The 14,546-nt window shown below is 56.8% G+C and overlaps 2 protein-coding genes and 1 long non-coding RNA gene across 5 annotated transcripts; 2 read left to right on the top strand and 1 right to left on the bottom strand.

Moving 5' to 3' along the window:
• Nucleotides 1-69: 69 nt before the first annotated feature.
• Nucleotides 70-3,641, top strand: TMEM82 (transmembrane protein 82). The gene is made up of 6 exons (XM_027711435.2): nt 70-393; nt 476-548; nt 740-914; nt 1,688-2,096; nt 2,948-3,135; nt 3,243-3,641. Exons 1-6 carry the CDS (start codon nt 315-317, stop codon nt 3,306-3,308), a joined length of 990 nt encoding a protein of 329 aa, XP_027567236.2. The 5' UTR covers nt 70-314; the 3' UTR covers nt 3,309-3,641.
• A 2,080-nt stretch (nt 3,642-5,721) lies between these two features.
• FBLIM1 (filamin binding LIM protein 1) lies at nt 5,722-9,120 on the top strand. Of its 2 annotated transcripts, none has more exons than XM_039385588.1 (8): nt 5,722-6,002; nt 6,772-6,977; nt 7,360-7,493; nt 7,622-7,685; nt 7,774-7,943; nt 8,023-8,201; nt 8,298-8,415; nt 8,718-9,120. In XM_039385588.1, exons 1-8 carry the CDS (start codon nt 5,947-5,949, stop codon nt 8,829-8,831), a joined length of 1,041 nt encoding a protein of 346 aa, XP_039241522.1. In that variant the 5' UTR covers nt 5,722-5,946; the 3' UTR covers nt 8,832-9,120. The 2 variants fall into 2 exon arrangements, with proteins under 2 accessions (XP_039241522.1, XP_027567235.1); XM_027711434.2 differs by having other exon boundaries at nt 7,604-7,685.
• A 3,400-nt stretch (nt 9,121-12,520) lies between these two features.
• LOC120324096 lies at nt 12,521-14,546 on the bottom strand. 2 transcript variants are annotated; one of them, XR_005565107.1, is made up of 2 exons: nt 14,434-14,546; nt 12,521-12,825 (listed from the first exon to the last, which is right to left on the bottom strand). It is a non-coding gene; the product is annotated as an uncharacterized LOC120324096 (long non-coding RNA). The 2 variants fall into 2 exon arrangements; XR_005565106.1 differs by lacking the exon at nt 14,434-14,546 and adding an exon at nt 12,951-13,415.

The following is a 14,546-nucleotide window of genomic DNA, read 5'->3' as shown; positions in this document are numbered from 1 at the left end:
GGGTGGTGCGGGGGGGGGATGGCACCTGAAACGCTGCAATGCCTCGGGGTGAACGGCAGTGCCGGGGTGGAGGCGGTTGAAGGTGCTGGTGGCCCCGAGCCCCTCCATGTGCATCCCATCACTGCCTTCCTCTCCTCGCCCTTATTTTCACCTCCATGGAGCAGCTGGAGCTGTGGCCGGAGCAGCTGAGCTCCAGCTGCTCTCGTTTGCCCCAGCAATGATTTACTAGCTGGGGTGGCCTCTCCCAGCCTCCGCCCCACGGACCTTGGAGCCGGGGCCTGGCCTGGCCGTGCCGTGGCTCCTCTCCATCGAAAATGTTCTCCCTGGGGTCCTGGCTGCCAGCATTCCCTGGGCTGGCCTGGGGCTGGGCACTGCTGGATGCATTCCTGCAAGGTGAGAGCCCTGGGGGTGGCACGGGGGCAGCTCAGGGACAGGCCAGGGGACACCGGTGACCTGCTGCTGCCTTTCCCCACAGGGCTGGTGGGTGCCTGCGCTGTCTCAGTGCTCTGCAGCCTCCTGAAGGTTTATCTCTACGTCCAGTGCCTGCAGTAAGCAACGCCCGGGGCAGGGGAGGTTGGTTTTGGGCATCTGATATTGGGATCTGCTGTTGGGGGGTGGCTCTTGGCACCCAGGGGTGCAGGGCAGGGCCTGGGAAGCACAGGGTGGGTGTCTCTAGGGCTGTCATCCCATTTTGGGTGACATGCCACCTGGCTCAGCATTCCCCCCTCGCTGTCCCCAGCAACCCAGAGAGGCAGGTGGAGAAGGAGGCGATCCGGGAGCAGCGGGCGGTGCTGGAGCCGCTGCACGTGCTGGTGCTGACGGGGGTCCTGGCCCTGGTGGGCTCCCGCGTGGCCGCGCTGGTGGTGCTGGAGTTCTCCCTGCGCGCCGTGTCCACCGTCCTGTCCCACGGCAAGGTGAGATGGGATGGGGGAAACTGAGGCACGGTGTGGAGGGAACTGGGAAATTGTGGATCCCTGGTGGATTTGTTCAACTCCCATGGGGGATGGAAAGGCTGTGGTGTGGAGGGTCCATGTGTCATTTTGCACATGAACCCGGGGGGGCAAGAGGCCGATGGCCCCGGGCTGGGCCCGGCCCAGGGGGGCACAGGAACAGGGCAGGGCCCGTCCCTGTGCTGGGCACGGCCGGGGCACCTCCAGCCCCGGGGGCACCGCTGGGACCCTCCGGACAAGGAGGACCCGGAGGGGCTGGAGCTTGTGCAGGGAAGGGAACGGAGCTGGGAAGGGGCTGGAGCAGCAGGAGCAGCTGAGGGAGCTGGGGGGGCTCAGCCTGGAGAAAAGGAGGCTCAGGGGGGACCTTCTGGCTCTGCAACTCCCTGACAGGAGGGGGGAGCCGGGGGGAGTTGGGCTCTGCTCTCAGGGAACAAGGGCCAGGAGGAGAGGGAACGGCCTCCAGCTGTGCCAGGGGAGGTTTAGATTGGATATTGGGGAAAATTCCTTAATGGAAAGGGCACTCAGGCATTGGCACAGCTGCCCAGGGCAGTGGTGGAGTCCCCATCCCTGGAAGTGTTCAGTAGGTGTGTGCATGTGGCACTTGGGGACATTTTTAGTGGTGGGTGTGACAGTGCCGGTGGGATGGTTGGACTCGATGGTCTTGGAGTCTTTCCCCACCTCCCGATTCCACGATCCCACGAACTCCTCACAACTGACGGAGCCGTCCCCTCCTGCAGGGTGCCCACAGTAGCCAGCTCTACCTGCTGTGCCAGTACTCCCTGGGCTGCGGGGTGTCCTGCAGCCTCAGCTTCCTGCTGGAAGGGGCTCCCCACCGGAGCTGGAACCTGCTGCTGGCGGCGGGGCTGGCGGGGCTGCTGGCGCTGCAGTGCCGGCGCCTGGTGCGGCACGTGTGTGCCCTGTACGGGCTGCACAGCCGGGAGCGCTACTGCGGGCTCTGCATCCTGCTGCTCTCCCACGGCCACCGCGTCCCCGCGCTGCTGCGCCGCGCCCTCGCCGTGGCCTTCGCCGTGGCCGACCTGGCGGCCGTGGAGCTCATCAACAGGGATTTCCTGTCGACCGCCGAGGCCGTGCGGTTCTGGACCCCGCTGACCATCTGCTACGCCCTGCTGGTGGTCTACATGCAGGGTGGGAGAGGGGCCGGGGGTGAAGGGGGGCGTCAGAGGGTGGGGGGCCCTGGGAATGGGGCAGTGGGGGGTGTTTTGGGGCTGTATGGGCCATCCTGGGATTGTATGGGGGGTGTATGGGGCATCCCATGTATTGGGTTTGGGGTGAAGGGGGTTGTCAGAGAGTGGGGAATCCTGCATATGGGGTCTGCCATATGCAGGATGGGGGTGTATGGGGCATCCCCCGGGGTTGTAGGGGGAATATGTGGGGTATCCCAGGGGTGTATGGTGGATATGAGGTTTCCCATGTATTGGGTTTGGGAGGGGGGTTTGGGGTGGAGTGTCAGAGGATGGAGGATCCTGTGTATGGCACAGTATATGGGGTATTTTGGGGGTGTATGGAACTGTATGGTGTGTCCCAGAGGTGTATAGTTGATATATGGGGCCTCCCATGTATTGGGTTTGGAGTGAAGGGGGAGTGTCACAGAATGGGGGATCCTGTGAATGGGGGGCATTTTGTGGGTGTATGGGGCTGTTTGGGTATTTTGGGGTCGTATGGGGGATATATGGGGTATCCCATATATTGGGTTTGGGGTGAATGGAGGGTGTCAGAAAGTGGGGGATCCTCTATATGGGGCAGTATATGGGGTATTTTTGGGGTCTGCAGCGCTGTATGGGGCATCCTGGGGGTGTAGGGGGTGGTATATGTGAAGCACCCCATATTCCCCCATGGAACGCCCCATGTCCCACTTGTGGGGCCAGGGAGGGCATGGTGTCCCCGCTGTGAGATCAGGGAGGGCACAGTGTCCCCTTGGATGGGTCTGGGGAGGGCACAGTGTCCCCCCGTGTGTCTCCAGCGCCGTGTCCCCACAGAGGAGGCCCGGCAGAGCGCAGATGGGGGGCCGGTGTTCCAGACGGTCCTGGTGCGGATGGGCGGCCTCTTCATCCTCCTCCTCACCGTGGGCCGGTGGAGCGACATCCTGCACGTGCTGGTGTCGCTGCTGGGGGAGCTGTGGTGCCTGCTCCACGCCGGGGTGCTGCTGCGGGCCTGCCGGGGGCAGGTGAGCCGGGGGCACCTCCCGGGGCCACCACAGCGGTGTGAGGGGCGGGCGGCAGCCCCGGGGCCACGGGAGGGGCATTCCTGCTTCTCTTCTTCCTTCTCCCTCAGGATTCCATCCCGCAGCCTCACTGGGAGAGACAGTTGGGATCCGGATCCAAGGAAACATCTGGATGAGCTGCGGGATGTGACCAGACAGCAGAGACTCCGGGGTGGCTTTGCCTGGCACCCCCAAAATCCTCCCCGTGGGGACTAAGGAAAAAGGGCTTCCAGAAGGTGCCCGACCCCGTCCTATGGGATAGAGGAGGTCGGGGGGGAAGACTCATGTGGCCCCTGGTTTTTGGGGACCCCGTGAGGTTGCAGCACTGCTGGAGTTTGTTCCCTGGTCCCACTGGGATCGTGGGATGCTGATGGATGTCCCATCCTCACTGGCTGTGGGGCCACACTGTCACAGCGGAGGGGCTCCAGGGGGGCTCCAAATCTTGGAAAATAAAGTTTTTTCCAGCAAAATCCGTGGGCAGAGCGAGGTGGGGTCCTGTTGTGCCAGAGAGGGGCTCAGGGATGGCCACGGTGCAGCTTTTTGGAGGAGGTGGGTGGTGCAGTTCCTCCTGGAAAGGGAAACTGAGGCACAGAGTGGGGGGTCACCCTCTGACTGGGAGGTGCCCTCGTGTCTTAGTTTCCTCACCATGGATGTGCCATGCCAGGGGGCCATGGGCTCTGGGAAGGTGGGGTGCAGTTTGAGGAGGGGAGTTCTGGCTGCCTGGGCATGAATCCCAAAGGATGGGGGGAGCAGAAGGGGGTGTGGGGGTGTTGGGAGCATCCTGGGGCTGGCTGGGGGCACAGGGGGCACACGGGGGTGTATAGGGGTTTATGGGGCACCCTGGGGCTCTATGGGGGCACATTGGTGTCCCAGGGGTACAGAGAAGCAGTATGGGGCATTTTGGGGGTGTATGGAGTTGCATGGGGGCCACTGGGGGTGCCTGGGGATGTAAAGGGATGTAGGGGTTACCTTGGGGGTCTGTGGGGACACCGGGGGCACATGGGGCTGTATTGGGGCACACAGGCACCCCGGGGATGGGGGGTAATGGGGCACCCTGAGGGTGCCTGGGGCGATCAGGGGCAGTCCGTGGGACAAACTGGGGGGGTGGGTCATCCCAGAGCACAGAGGGGCACCCGAGGGGGCACGGGGCAGCGGGATGGCACCGTGGGGACATATGGGACACCCCTGGGTCCACGAGGCACCCTGAGGTCCCATGGAGCACTTTGGGGTGCATGCAGCAGTCAGGGGGTACATGTGGCACCCTAAGGACCTGTGAGGCACCCCGGGGTGCACCGGGCACCCTAAGGACGTGTGCCTCCCCCGCCCGGGGCTGTGGGGCAGGCGGGGGGAGGAGGAAGGGAGGAGGAGGAGGGAGGAAGGGGCGGTGATGCCGGGCGGCTCTGCCTCCCCGCTGCCCCCGCCGCGCCCGCGGAGCGCACGGAGGGACCCGCACCGGCTCCCCAGGTACGGGACAGGGACGGGGACAGGGCCACCCCCTGAGGGGCTGCAGGGCCACCTCCGGGCAAGCGACACCCCCCTGGGCAGGGAACCTCCCCCCGCAAGGTACGACCTTCCCAGGTAGGGAACTGGGGCCACCCCCAGGTAGGGACCACCCCAGGTGCGGGATTGGGGACCCACCAAAGAGGGGAGAGGGAACACCCCAAATGGGACACGGGACCCGCCAGGTGATGGGATAAGGACCACAGAGCCATCCTGGGATGGGACAAGTGGACCAAGACCCACCCCCAAGGAGGGGACTGGGGACGCTCCCAGGGAGGGGACGGGGGGCTCCCTGGCAGGGGGTCACGGAGGGCCACCGCCCCATAGGGGACAGGGCACGCCCAGGTAGGGGAAGGGGGCTGTGGGGCTGCACGGCGGGAGACCGGGGATAAGTGAGGGGGACTGCAAGGCCACCCCCAGGTCAGGGACAAGGGGACAGTGGGACCACTGGACAGGGGAGACAAAGGGACCAAGCACTCTGTCCCCCCACCCCATCGCTTTTTCCTTGGGCATCCTCGCAGCACCCTCCCAGAGGTCCCTGGGACAGGAAACAGAGTTGGGGGACAGCTGTAAAGAGTTGTGCCCCATCCCAATTTTGGGGGCGTGAGGATGCTCCAAAAGTGGCCCCTCATCGATCCCACCTCAGTCCCCACCCCAGGAGATTTTGGGGAAGCCAGGGGGGCCTTTCCTAATGTGGCCTCAGCCACCCCAAACCAGGATGGAGCTACGTGGGGAGGGGTGGGAACCCCATAAAAACGGAGGCAGGACCCCCATTACTGCACCCCTGGAGCCTCCACCAGCCCGACGGCCCCTGTCTGGGGGGACCCGGGGGGTGCCGCCGTGGGGCTGCCAGGATCCCGTCAGCCCCGGCACAAAGAGGAATGCGACGAGCACATGGTTCCCATTAACCCCGGAGAAATCTTTTTTTTTTCTTTCTTTCTTTTTTAGTGTGGTGGGGTTTTTTTGGGTTTTGTTTTTTTTTTTTTTAAGATTATTCTTTTTTCCCCCTAATTTTCCGCAGCTCGGCTGGGGAGGAGGAAAAGCGGCAGCTCTGGAGGGTGAGGATTTGGGCGAGGGCCGGCAGCGCCGGCACCCGGCCGGGGTTTCGCCGGTGGGGAGGGAGGGGAGGAGAAAGAGAAGCGCTCGGGGTTCTTTTTCCTCTTTAATCCCTTCCCTGCTTGAGTCAGAGGCTGAAGTCACCGGCGGGAACATCCCGAAGCTGTTCCCCCACCTCGAGGGGAACTGGCTGCCCCCTGAGAGGATGTGCTGACCCCCATGAGCGGGATTCTGGGGGAGCGGAGCCGCATGAGAGCAGGCAACTCATCACACAGGTATTTATCAAGCTGCTGATTCACCTCAGGGGCAAATCCTGCTTCACCAATGCAGTGCCCTGGCTAAAGCCTCGGGGTTCCCCCCCTCCAAACCATTCCATTTGGGAAGGGGAAGCTTCGCCCCGGCTGTTTTTCCCCTTGGGAAGTTGAAGAAACAGCCCTGTTCCTTCCTGAGCGGGGTTTATCGGGGTCAGGCGCATCCTGCTGGGGCTGTGCTCGGGGGCTGTGTCGGCGACAGGGATGTGGTCATTCATGGCACTGTGCCTCAGTTTCCCAAAAATAAAGGGGAAAAATTTTCTGGAAAAATAAAGCGGTTCCACTGAGCTGGAAGTGATTAGTTGGGAATTAGGGATAAGGAGGGAGGGAACGAGGATGTAGAGACACTCCAAAAAAGGGGTTGCAAAGGCAAAGTCCTATGGTAACCCCATTTTTAAGAGGAAAGGTGGGGTTTTTCCTGCTGCCCACAGGGAGTGTAATCCCAGGTGGGAGCAATAAGAGGAAATAAAGGGGGTTAAAACACTTATAAAAGGGAGGGATTTGGCCACAGAGGCGTGAAAATGGGAGATTCCAGCTGCTGCTTCCCCAGGACCCTTTGCCCTGTGTCCTCCCAGGCACGAGACCTTTTACTGCCGTGACGTGGGACTGGGACGGTCGCTCCTTCTCCCTTTCCGGCAGGAGGGAGGCGGGTTGATGCCGAAGGGCAGCACGGCTGCAGGAGCTGCTGGTGCGCCTGGGAGCTTTATCTTATTTTCCCTAAAATCAACCCCAGGTCTGGCCCTTCCGCGGCTCCAGGGATGCTGCCGGGGAAGGCAGAGAAGAGGATGGCTTCATCCATCTTCATCACTCTGGTGCCACCACGGAGGGACGTGGCCACCAAGGAGAAAACCCACCAGGAGCCACAGCCAGAGTGCGCCGAGGTCCCCAGCACCCATTGCCCCCGGATCCTGCCGTCACCCCCCGCGCTGCCCAACGGAGGTGAGGGGTGTCCACGGGGGGCTGCGAGCGGTGCCGAGAGGATGATGATGGTGCTGAGGATGCTGTGGAGATGCTTTGCTAAAGGACACGCAGGCAGGAGGGGGTGTGGGGGGTTTTTTGGGAGTTATTCCCAAAAGCCCTGCACCCATCCCGCGATGGATCCAGCTGGCAGGGAAGGGCTGTGTTTGCTCTCCATTGCCGGGCACTTATCGGTGCTGTTTGTCCCCTCCGTCCGGGATGGCGTTTGCTTTTGGGGCAGGTCAGCGAGCGCTGCTGCAAAGCTGTTGGGGCGTTACTGTGACAGGGCATTACCGTGACAGGGCGTTACCATGGTGGGACATTATCGCTCCCCTAAACCCCCCACATCTGTCTTTCGCTGCAGAAACCCACCCAACTGTGCCTGTGTCTTCATTCCCGCCGGTCCTCATCCTCTCTGAAGCCCCCCAGCCCTTGTCCGCGGAGTCGCTGTGTCCGGCACTGCAGCAACTGGACCTTGCGGCACCCGCCACCCTCCAGGTGAGGATAATGAGGTGCAGACCCCCAAGTGCCTCAGTTTCCCCACCTGCAGGAGCATAAATAATGTGGCTTCACCCTCCCCTGCTCTCCCGGCCCCTTCTGAATTAAAGCCGCCCAAACTTTGCCAGGAGCAAGTGGACAAGCCGCAGCGGCAGGATGCGAACGGGTACCCGGAGCGGGACGGCTCCAGAGGTAAGGGGGACAAAGCCGTGCATGGGCTCATCCCGAGTTAGGGAGACTGAGTCAGGCAGCTCCGAACCCCTGTCCCTGCTTCCCACAGACATCTGTGCCTTCTGCCACAAAGCACTGGGGCCGCGGGAGCCGACGGTGGAGGCGATGCGGAAGCAGTACCACCCCGGCTGCTTCACCTGCCGCACGTGCCAGCGGCTCCTGGCCGGGCAGCGCTACTTCCAGAGGGATGGGCAGCCCATGTGTGACACCTGCTACCAGGTACCATCCTCTCTTGGGGACAGCCAGCACCCTCGGGGTGGGAGCTGGCATCTCACGCCGTGTGTTCCCTAAATCCCAGGCCACGCTGGAGAAATGTGCCAAGTGCCAGGGGCTGATCACGGAGCGCATCGTCCGTGCCCTGGGCAAGGGTTTCCACCCTGGCTGCTTCTCCTGTGCCGGCTGCGGCCGCGCCATCGGCGCCGAGAGCTTTGCCGTGGACGAGCAGGGTGACGTGTACTGCGTGCCCGACTTCTACAGGTTGGCAACGGGGGAGCGTCCCCCAGCTTGGGAGCTGGGGTTTGGGAGCTGGGGTCTGGCTGTCCCTGTCACACCACTGCTGTTTGCCCCTGCCAGGAAATATGCCGCGGTTTGCAGTGCCTGCCAGCGCCCCATCGTCCCCTCTGAGGACAAGGACACCTACAAGATCGAGTGCCTGGGACGCAGCTTCCACGAGAGCTGCTACCGCTGCGAGGTACAGCCCCGGCGGGGCTGGGGGCCCCCAAAGCCGAGGGGAGGGCACTGAGCCTTGGCTGGCACAGGGTGCACAGCCCCCGGGGTTATTTGTTATCCCACAGTAAGCGATGGGGAGGGGGAAATAAATCAATCAATCAGGTGGTGGTGGTGATGATGTATCTGGAGGAGACCTTCGGCTTCGCAGGATTTTGATGTAGTTTGTGCTTTTTCCAAGCGCTGGTGGGTTTTGCAGGAAAACGGGATGTGATGCAACATGAGGACCCCCTAAAACATGTTATCCCTTTCCCCTCTCACCCCCAGAGCTGTGGGACGCCACTGTCTCCAGAGCTGACGGAGGACGGGTGCTACCCCCTGGACAGCCACCTCCTCTGCAAGTCCTGCCACGTCCGCTGGCGGAACGAGTCGTCCTGCTGAGACCCCACGCCTCATCCATCTCTGTCTTCCAGTGCCAGGCACCAGAAAGGGGGTGTTTTGAGGGTGACCCTGGGTGCCTGCTGCACCTCAAAATTCCTGCAGAACTGGTGTTTTCATCTCCAAAATGTACCTGGGACCCCGACACCCAGGGCTGGCCAGGGGAGCAGTGTGGATGTGTCCCGACACAGCTCTGCGCTCACCATGAACATGAAATGCCCTCACAGAGCAGCAATGGCAGAGCAGAAGTTTTATTCTTTATTTCTTTTTTAAAACTCCTTCTTCAAGGCCAGTTTGGTTTTCTTGGGGTGTTTTTTCTTCCTTCTTGAGCTTCTTTGGGGTTTCACTGAAATATTTCTCTCTGTAGAGAGTGGGCACTGATTTAGTTACTCGCAGTTAAATAAAACCCCAAGTCTAAAAACTCTCATTCCTTTCATCCGCCCTGCATTCCAAACCTATCAAATCTGAGTTTAAAAATAAGGGAAAAAAGTCACTTTTTGGATTTTATAGGCGTGGCAAGTCAGGTCATTCAGGTCCGTAACAGTTGATTTTGGGGTACGGCTATTTGGCAGATGCCACTGTCACCCGGGGGAGAGCCAAGGTTGTTTTTTGGGAGTGTATTTGGGATTTGGTGATTTCATGCTGTTGATAAAAGGGTTTTAGGTGGTGATTTGGGGTTTTTTTGCTGGCTGTCTGTCCTGGAGCCGGCAGAGGGCAGCTGGAGCGCAAATTCCTCCATCAGGCAGCAAAACTCCAGCTAAATGCATCCAACAGCCCCGTTTCTGCACGTTTTTCGAGATAATACCACTCTGTCATTGGAAACTTTTTGATCTTCTCTTAGTCCAAGCCCCAAACCAGCAGAAATTAGACCATTTCTCTGCACATCCAACATCTGCACAACCGATGTTGCCGGTGCTCGGTGGTTTTGTTCGTGAGGGCGTTGCAAACCAGGCGGAGAAACATCTCAACTTTCTTTTTAACCGAAAGTGCTTAAAAAGCCACAAATAGAGAACAGAAAATAGCAAGAGCATGGGAGATGATGTTTAATGCTTTCCTGATGGAAAGAGGGAGCTGTAAACAAAGAAAACCACCACCAGAGCAGCAGCTCTGGGCTCCTGGTAACCTCCAACATCTCTCTGGCGCGTGCTGTATTTATGAATGAAGGGGTTAATGATGGTTAATTAATCACATCAACAACTATTTCCTGACGACTCTTCCCAGTCTACAAAGCTGATTACTCAGCGTTCATTAACGAGCGTCTCCAGCCCATCAATCAGCTCGTAACTCGCTATAAACAAATTTATAAATAAGATGTTAAAGTTGCGGTTTGTCCCGGTCACGTAAGTTGGTGGCTTTGGTGGCTTTGGGTCTCGTTGGGCAGGAACCTCGTGTCCCATGCCAGGGAATTCCCGTGCTCAAAGTCAGCTCTCTCTCTTTCCAAAGTTTGTCATTCTGTGGAGAAAACCAGGCATCACAATGATGCTAAAAAAAAGTAAAAAGATGTGGTGGTGGCCAAAGGGAGCAGGAAAGGGAAGACCTAGGAGTTGCTTGGTTTTGTGCAATAAGGGTATTTTTCCAAGCAAGGTTTTTGGGGAGGATGGAAGTGCTGACGCTGAGAGGTGTTTTGGATGTGTTATTCCAAGCTGTGCTATCCCTCCACAGAGGAATGGTGGGAAGAGGTTGGATATTTCCCCCACAAAGCAACCCAGAATGCACTGTTGGCAGTGGGACTGCGGTGAGTTTTGGCTGGAGGGAGGCAGGGAAATGCTTTTATTGACATGAAGCCTTGGAGAAGGTCCTGGAAAGAGAGGAGAAAGGAAAGGCACAACTGGAGAGTTTGGCAGTGCAACAAATGGATGCAGAAATGGTCAGATTTGGCATGTTTTTCCCAGAGCGGAGGATGACAAAGGACAGGGATGGATGGACATGGAGGTAAGAGGATAAAAGGCTGATTTAAGCCTTTTTCTTCCCAGATAAGAGGAGAAGTGTTACTAGCCGAGGCACAGGGAGCGTCACTATGGAAAGCACAACCTCGTGTTTTCCCTCGGGAGGATCTCGAGGAATTTCAAGCTGCGTGCAGGAGAGAGATCCTGCAGGGGTGAGGCTGCGGGAGCTGGATCCCGTCCTGCTGCCAAGCAAACCCTCGCCGGCTGCGATGGCTCAGCCCACCCTTGAGCTGCTCACCCTGTCACGAGCACTTCTGCCAGTGCCCAGGTTTGCTGGCAAAAGGAAACTGAACACATCCCACGTGGAGCAATAGGATTTTGGGGGGCTGGGATTCCCCAAAACCTTGTGGAGCCCCCCAAGACCACCCAGATTTAAAAACCATTTGAGGTCTCTCATCCCAGTGGCAGTGGACAAGGGCAGAGAGGATCCCACCCCTCTGAACGCCACTGGCTGGGCCCTGCCCTTCCCTCGGCTGCTGGAATAAGCCCGGCAGTCCTTGCAATCCCTCTTGGCAGGCTGAGGAGAGCGGGAAGGACCTGGCTGCCCTCCAAGGAGCAGCAAATGCAAATATTTCTTCACTCCAGGCTGGGTGCGGCTGCGGATAAAATTTCCTCGGGCTTTCCCAGCGAAGGTATCCGATATCCTACTCTGCTGCGAGGCCAAGTTGCTCCCGGGAATACAACGGTGCATCCCATAAGAAACCTCCAAAGATTATCCTTCTTGCAACTTGGACTTTTAAAAAGAGGATTTAAATTAAATAAGGAGCTGCCAGGCATGGGTGTAGTGGTTTTAAATCAGTGGTTAAAGTGTGGCTTCGTAGCAAAAAAGACCTTTTTGCAGGTTTTGTTGGCAAATTGGAGATTTTTGGTGTGGCACGAGGAATGTGAGATGATAAAGGGAAAAGGCTGGAAAGTGCCTTTCCCCCCAGCATCCCCTTGGTCAGCTAGGAGAAATGGGAAAAGCAGAGGGAGGGATGAGCTGGAGAGGGAGGCATGAGTTGTATTCCTTGTGTGCCTTTGCTGTGCCATCATGACTTCCAGGGTGCTGGGAAGGAGCTGGAGCAGAGGGAAACACTGCAGGAAGGGAAACTGCAGCTGAAACAGTGCCCAGGGCTTTGCTGGCTGGAAAAGGTGCTGGGAGCAGCGTTGGGTGCTGGTTTTCTCAAATAGGATGGAAAGAGCTACAGGAAAACAGGGGTTTTCCTTTGGATGTCCCAGGTTAATGGCAGCCACATCCCAGCTGGCTCGCTGCAGTAACATTCTTCCCCACAGTGTTCAGATCCATTTCCTGCACTTTCCTGTCACCAACACAACCTAAAAATCCAACATTTCTTAAATGAAAAGCAGTCTGATCCTGCTGGGTAAGAGAGACAAGGGAAAACCAGCAGGGATTATGTTGGGAGCAGCCAAGCCCTAGATTTCTCCGGCTTCATTACACAGCACAGGTGGGATATATATTAAAAAGAAGAAAAATGCAATATTCTAATATTCTCCTTCCCCCCCCCCCATTTTCCTTGCAAAAGTGAACCACCCACTGATGTAGTTTTAAAGCACATCAGTTTTGATAACACAAGGGGAAAGGGATGCAGACTGATGCGCAAGCGCGTTACCAGGCTGCAAGCGCTATTTATAAATAAGCAAGTGCTGCTTATTTATAAAAGAAAACCACCAAAACCAACAAACCAACAGATAAAAAGCCCAACCCACCCTATTTCTGAAAATAGACACACAGCACATGCCTGCAAATGGGGTTTTGTCATTTTGTATCCCAGATTTCCTTCATCATATCAGCAATTTACAGCATCCCGCAGCTTTATTTCCTGAAAATTAACAATTTTCACCCAGATTTGGCTTTGAGCAGTTTAAGTTACATCTTTATTTTGCTGGACTGTCCAGTAGAGCCTGTGAGGTGTTTTATTAAAAATCCCAGATATTTCTCGCAGAGGTTATCCTGTTTGTCAAGGCGGCTTATTGACCTTGGGGACTCATCACTGGGGAAAAAAAGGTGGAGGAGAAGGATGATGAGTATATAAATAATGGCAGCTTCAACCCTGCAAAGGAGAAAAGCGGTGGAAAAGCAAAGAGTTACGCATAAAATATATAATCAATATATCATATATAAATACATAATAATAATGTATCTCCTAATTCTCTGGGCAGCTAAACTTTCCCTTACAGCCCAGCCTGGGGAATATGCTTTAATCTCATTTATTGGATTGCTTCGTCCGAGGACGGATCTTGCTGAAGTGATCAGGCTCCTGATGGCGTATTAAGGGCGACACGTTTTGTGAAGAAAAAGAGAAATAAATGCTAAAAGGAGGCTTTTGGCTGACAAAAAGAAGCGGCGGTCGGGGCTGCCCCTCACGGCCGCCTCAGGCGCTGCCCCCCCCCCCGCCTCACTTCACAAAATGGCCGCCCGGCGGGCCCGCGGTGTGAGGCGACAAAATGGCGGCGAGCGGGCAGCGAGGGGAAGGATGGGCGAGGGGCGGCTGCGGGGCCGGGGTGGTGGGCGCGGGCTGAGGCCGTGCCAGGAGCACGGCGGAGGGGCTCTGATCTTGCGCGAATTCCCTCCGGGCAGGCAGCGAAAGCGCTGCGGGTGAAACCTGACCTTTTTTCCCCCCCTCCCTCCTCCCCTTTTCTCCTCACCGCCTTTGCAAAAGGATGTGAAAATGCCCAGAAATGCGCATTTTCACTCGTCCATGGCGGAGCCCTCCGTCTCCCCCTCACGCTTCAGCTCCCCCCTCCAGTTCCCCCCGCCTCAGGCGCCATCGCTGCTTCCCCCCCCTCCCCGCCCGCTCTGCCGTTACCCCTAAAATATTGTATCTTTTGCCTCATTTTTGGCCCAGAATTCCGCTTTTCACACGCGCCCCCTCCCCACCCCCGTCCCCCATCATCACCACCACAAGCACCCCAAGGTGGGTAGTTTAATGCCTAATTCTGTTCTCTTGCACCGCTTTTCTCCTTCGCAGGGGTCGGAGCCGCCATCTCCCGCTTTCCTCACGGCATGGAAAATACCCAAACGTGCTTGGGGGAAAAAAAACAAACCAAGGAGAAATCCCCTAACACCCGAGGACTGATTTATCTTCGGAGCCGGAGTGGTGTGGGAAGAAGCCATCGCCGCTTGCCTGCTCCCCACGACAGCTCGCCCGCCATTCGCTTAATTAAAATCATATATTGGTGTGATCAGACGTGGTAATACCATAAAAAACCAAAATCCCGTAACATCCACACGCTCGTTGTTGGAGGCTGCAGCCAAGGTACCACATACGCTTTTTTTTTCTTTTTTTTTTTTTTTTAATATTTTTTTAATGTTGCCTTACCTTTTTGTCTGCATCACAGTGTTGTCACAGGCTACAATGTTGCCCCTTCCTTGTTAAAAGCTACATGCCTAAAATACTGCTTTTTTCCCCATGGAATTTCAGATTTAGGCCCATGTAGATGCTCTATTATTTCTACAGATATAGAAATATTTCTATATATTTACTACATACATATATAAATATTCTGTATATTGACTACATATTTATATGTATGTCTCCTTTTTACGGGGACTGCTTAAAATATAAGATAAACCCCCACACCTAAAAACTATGATTTAATTATATATAATCACTATCATTTGGCCCGTATATATTTTTGATTTTATATATATATATTACCTTTGTTTTCCTCCATTGGCTTTCTACTACAATGTATCCTAAAAGCAGGAGAAAAAAATGCCATAAAAAAGTAAAAATTAAAAAAGAAAAAGAACAAAAAACAACCCATCTCT

This window comes from Pipra filicauda, unplaced genomic scaffold, assembly GCF_003945595.2.
Source record: "Pipra filicauda isolate LSUMZ 115617 unplaced genomic scaffold, ASM394559v2 scaffold421_size600610_pilon, whole genome shotgun sequence".
In the NCBI taxonomy this organism is placed as follows: Eukaryota; Metazoa; Chordata; class Aves; order Passeriformes; family Pipridae; genus Pipra; species Pipra filicauda.
This window is presented reverse-complemented; position numbering and strand designations above follow the sequence as displayed.